At 43.0% G+C, this 4,341-nt stretch overlaps 1 protein-coding gene across 2 annotated transcripts in view; it reads left to right on the top strand.

Annotated features, from left to right (window-relative positions):
• jph3b (junctophilin 3b) overlaps nucleotides 1-4,341 on the top strand; it is a 38,617-nt gene that overhangs the window by 18,560 nt on the left and 15,716 nt on the right. For both annotated transcript variants that reach the window (XM_014012214.1, XM_014012213.1), the window contains exons 3-4: nucleotides 921-1,286; nucleotides 4,032-4,156. In XM_014012214.1, coding sequence (XP_013867668.1) covers nucleotides 921-1,286; nucleotides 4,032-4,156 — 491 coding nt within the window. The remainder of the gene's footprint in view (nucleotides 1-920; nucleotides 1,287-4,031; nucleotides 4,157-4,341) is intronic.

The following is a 4,341-nucleotide window of genomic DNA, read 5'->3' as shown; positions in this document are numbered from 1 at the left end:
GAGCTTTTCAGTGAGACTCAGTACTCCATTCATTACATCATGAAATACAAATACTTCTTAAGTACAGTCCTTTGATTTGAATGATTCTGTCCTGCTGGAGTGTGACATGATTTGTTTGTGTACAAACTAATACACTATCAGAGTTTTATATATTTATACTTCTCATTCAACCACAGTTAAATTCACTCTATCTAGGAGGCTCAGTTTATATGGATAGTTTTTTATTTTTTACAATAATAAGCTGGAATAAAACAAGCAAAAATAAAAGTAACGACTTTATACTTATTGTCTTTTTAAAAAATGTCAGGAGTAAAAGTAAAAAGTAGGCTGAAAAATAATTACTCAAGTACAGATACCCGAAAATTCTACTTAAGTACAGTAAAGAAGTATTTGTACTTAGTTACTTTACAACTTTGTGTACAGACTGGAGTTTTATTTTGAAAAACAGATTTCCACAAACCTTTCAATCACTCTGGTTCTGCTCAAATCTGACCGTTTCCTCCCACAAAGGGATGTTTTACTTTTTAGCCCTGAATGTGTGTTTGTGGGACGACTTTGGGACGTGTTTAACGGAGTCCGACTCGTCCTGAGATAATCAGATGACGCAGAGCGAAGAGGAACTGCCCTTCATCTGGAGGACAAAGATTCCAGGAAACCAGCACCTGTTCCGCTAAATGGACTTTAAAACAGCGCCGGGTCTTAATTCTCTGCTTTAACGTCTTTGGTTGATTATTTAAAAAGATGAGATTCAAATGATTTTAACCAAAGTTCTGATCCGGTCTGAGTAAGAGTCTGCAGAGACTTTATTGTCGTAACTTTACAAAATCCAAGCAGAAACGATCATCTGGAGATAACTCTAGTTTTTCTAATAAAAACTCATTATTGTTTATTTTACCCTCTGACCTTTGACCCTTTCTCAGTCTGGGAGATGCAGACGCGGAGCTGGCCGCGGCCGACGACGACGTGGACGCCACGGCCACAGAGACTTACTGCGGGGAGTGGAAGAACGACAAGCGGACCGGGTTCGGCGTGAGCCGGCGGTCCGACGGGCTGCAGTACGAGGGGGAGTGGCTGAGCAACAAGCGCCACGGCTACGGCTGCACCACCTTCCCCGACGGCACCAAGGAGGAGGGCAAGTACAAGCAGAACGTCCTGGTGAGCGGCAAACGGAAGAACCTGATCCCGCTCAGGGCCAGCAAGATCAGGGAGAAGGTGGACCGGGCCGTGGAGGCGGCGCAGAAGGCGGCGGAGATCGCCCGGCAGAAGTCGGAGATCGCCCTGTCCAGGTAGGAAGTCCGTCTGCGTGTTGAAGTTCCCGAAAATCTAAAACTGAAACAATTAAAGGGGCAATATTATGTGTTTCTCAGGCATACATTTAAATACTATACCATAAAAAAGTTTCTATGTCATCTTTAGTTGTTATTAAAATGCTGTTTTTATGTTTAAATAATTCATGAAATACAAATACTTCTTAAGTACAGTCCTTTTATTTGAATGATTCTGTCCTGCTGGAGTGTGACATGATTTGTTTGTGTACAAACTAATACACTATCAGAGTTTTATATATTTATACTTCTCATTCAACCACAGTTAAATTCACTCTATAGGAGGCTCAGTTTATATGGATAGTTTTTATTTTTATAATAACAAGCTGGAATGAAAACAAGAAAAAATTAAATAAAAGTAACAACTTTCTACTTCTTGTCTTTTTTAAAAATGTAATGAGTAGAAAGTACAGATAATTGTGTGAAAATGTAAGAAGTAGAAGTAAAAAGTAGGCTGAAAAATAATTACTCACGTAAAGTACAGATACCCAAAAATTCTAAAGTACAGCAGTAACAAAGTATTTGTACTTAGTTACTTTACAACTCTGGACCTCTGCAGATGGATCCCTCTCAGCCCACCCTGACCCATAATGCATTGTGGGCCGACCGTAATGGTGGACGAGGTGAGAGGAAGGAGTACAGTTTTAAATAAAAATCTGGCGTTTCAATGTTTAAAGCTTTTATCATTTCTATATTTGTTTTTAATTTTACTCCCGTCAGAAATCAAATGAGCTGCTACAGAGAAATCTTTGGGTATTTTCGTCGCTGCAGCTGCAGAGACGTTGCTCTTTGGCTCAACAGGTCTCAGATGCAGGCAGCTGATGTTCAGAACGGTGACACAAATCCTGCAGAATAACCTCCTTCTGCCTCCAGTTTTAGCCCGGACCGTTAGCTCTCGGCTCTTTGACTCACAGAAAGTTCTAACCCAGATTCTGCGGCCTCTGCAGGCGTGTCCCAGAACTGAACTGCAGGGTGTTTCCTTCCGGAAACTCCAGGAAAACCCCTGGGAGGCGGGGAAAAAAAGCGTAGACAATAATTGCTTCAGTTCTTGGAGTGAAAGCTTTTAAAGAAACCTGATCTGATGAGTTTTGGACTTCCTGGGGTTCGACACTCAGGATGTTTTTCACCGCAGAAAGTTTTGCTTTACTTTGTAAAGTGAACAGTGGAGTTACACTGGACTAAATCCAGGATTTGTTTTAGTGTCTGAAGTGACTGATGTCTGACTGGGTCACCTGCAGTTCGTAAAAACCAGAGAAATCTGTCTTCGACTCGCTGATCTTTGTGGACGGAGGCCCCTCGCTGCCGTTCTCTGACCTCGTTTCAGCAGCTAGCCTGAAGCGTGACACACTCTCCCACAACTCTGTCCTCACACAGTTTCCATCCCGTCACGTTAACCTTCATTTCCTGAAATCTGACGGCAAATTTAAAGCAGAAATCAACGGATTTCTTACAGGAACGCTCGTTCTGTGCCCAGGAAGTCGGTCGGCGCGGCGTGTAAACAGATTTATGTTCTCACAGCATGATTACATACGCACACATGATTAGCAGTGATGCAGCCCGGAAGGCTCAGAGTGATATGAATCATCATCATCATCATCATCATCATCATCAGCTGCTCCAGACTGAAGCTACAGGAGCTTAGTGCACGAGTCCTGGATTAGACCTCCTCTTCTCCTCAGCTCACCCTCCATCCTTGTCTTTTCTTTTCTCCTCATGTTTCTGCGTCTCTTATCTCGGACTCGATTTGTTTTAATGTCTAATTATTTGAGGAAATCTAACTTCAGGTCATTAATGTAGCGCTGATGAGACGTTCCTGCTTCCCCCTCCGTGATCGACTCAATTATTCTGTCTCAAAACAAAGTTAAACTCCGTCTAACTCCTCGTCCTCTCCTTCACCGCCTCACACCTCCTGCCCTCCATCTGCAGCTCTTTCTCTCCTCATTTGGATCGGGTGTTACGTAATCTCTGAAGAGGCAGAAACAGGTTGTTCTCTCGGAGGACAGTTTGCGGGACGGGAAGTGAAGCGGGAAGAGATGTCGCAGAAACAGTTTGTTCCTTATTTCATCTTTCAGGAAGTTAATATTTGTGTCCAAAACCAAACATGGAGACAGTCTTCAGATCGCCGTGGTGTTCAGTTTACTGTGGGTCTGGCACAGAGAGGCAGAGGGAGGAGATGAAATCAATATCCATCGACATGCAACACTGCATCAAGACGGTTCCTGCCCAAAGACAGAAGGAAGATGGGTTTTACACAAGCAGAGAAAAATAAGGAGACAATGAAAAGGATTGTTTTAAAAAACAAAAAGACCCATTAGAGAGAGCTGGACGAAAGCAGTTAGCTGTTAGAGAGATGAGAAGTCTGTCAGACAAGCAGTGAAATGAAGTGTTTTGTGATATTTAACTCATCTTCTGAATAAATGATTGGATAAAACAGGAACTGTCCCTCCACAGATACTGTGATTGTGTGGTGTGTAATTTGTTTATTCTTGTTTGTCTCTTTCTTGCAGAACGAGTTTTGTCAGCTTTAATGAGACTCACTGACACAGATAATTCAGATGTAAATGCTTGTTAATTGTACCTGATTGTAAAACAAGAATGAGAACTGTTGGCCTCTGGTGGGACGCCACAGGCCAGCCATTGTTTTTAAAATGTATTTTCTTATATTTAAATGTTTGTTTAAATGTTTGCTTCTGTTTTGTGTTTCAGGACGGCCCACGCTCAGGGGAAGGCGGAGGCAGCAGTGGGAGCAGCTCAGAAAGCCCAGGAGGAGAGTCGCATGGCCCGGGTCACCGCCAAACAGTTCTCCCCCTCCTTCCAGCATCCTGGAAACGGTGCGCTCACACACACTCACACACAGGTCATCTTCTACATTTTCCTTGTGTGGACCTGGAAAAATGTCCCCACAACGTTGGTGTAATGTCAGGGGTATGTCCTCACAAAGATAGTAAGACAAGAGCACACACACACACACACACACACACACACACACACACACACACACACACACACACACACA

Source organism: Austrofundulus limnaeus, unplaced genomic scaffold, assembly GCF_001266775.1.
Source record: "Austrofundulus limnaeus strain Quisiro unplaced genomic scaffold, Austrofundulus_limnaeus-1.0 Scaffold89, whole genome shotgun sequence".
Taxonomy (NCBI): Eukaryota; Metazoa; Chordata; class Actinopteri; order Cyprinodontiformes; family Rivulidae; genus Austrofundulus; species Austrofundulus limnaeus.
The sequence above is the reverse complement of the archived record's forward strand: the minus strand, read 5'-3'. Positions and strand labels throughout refer to the sequence as shown.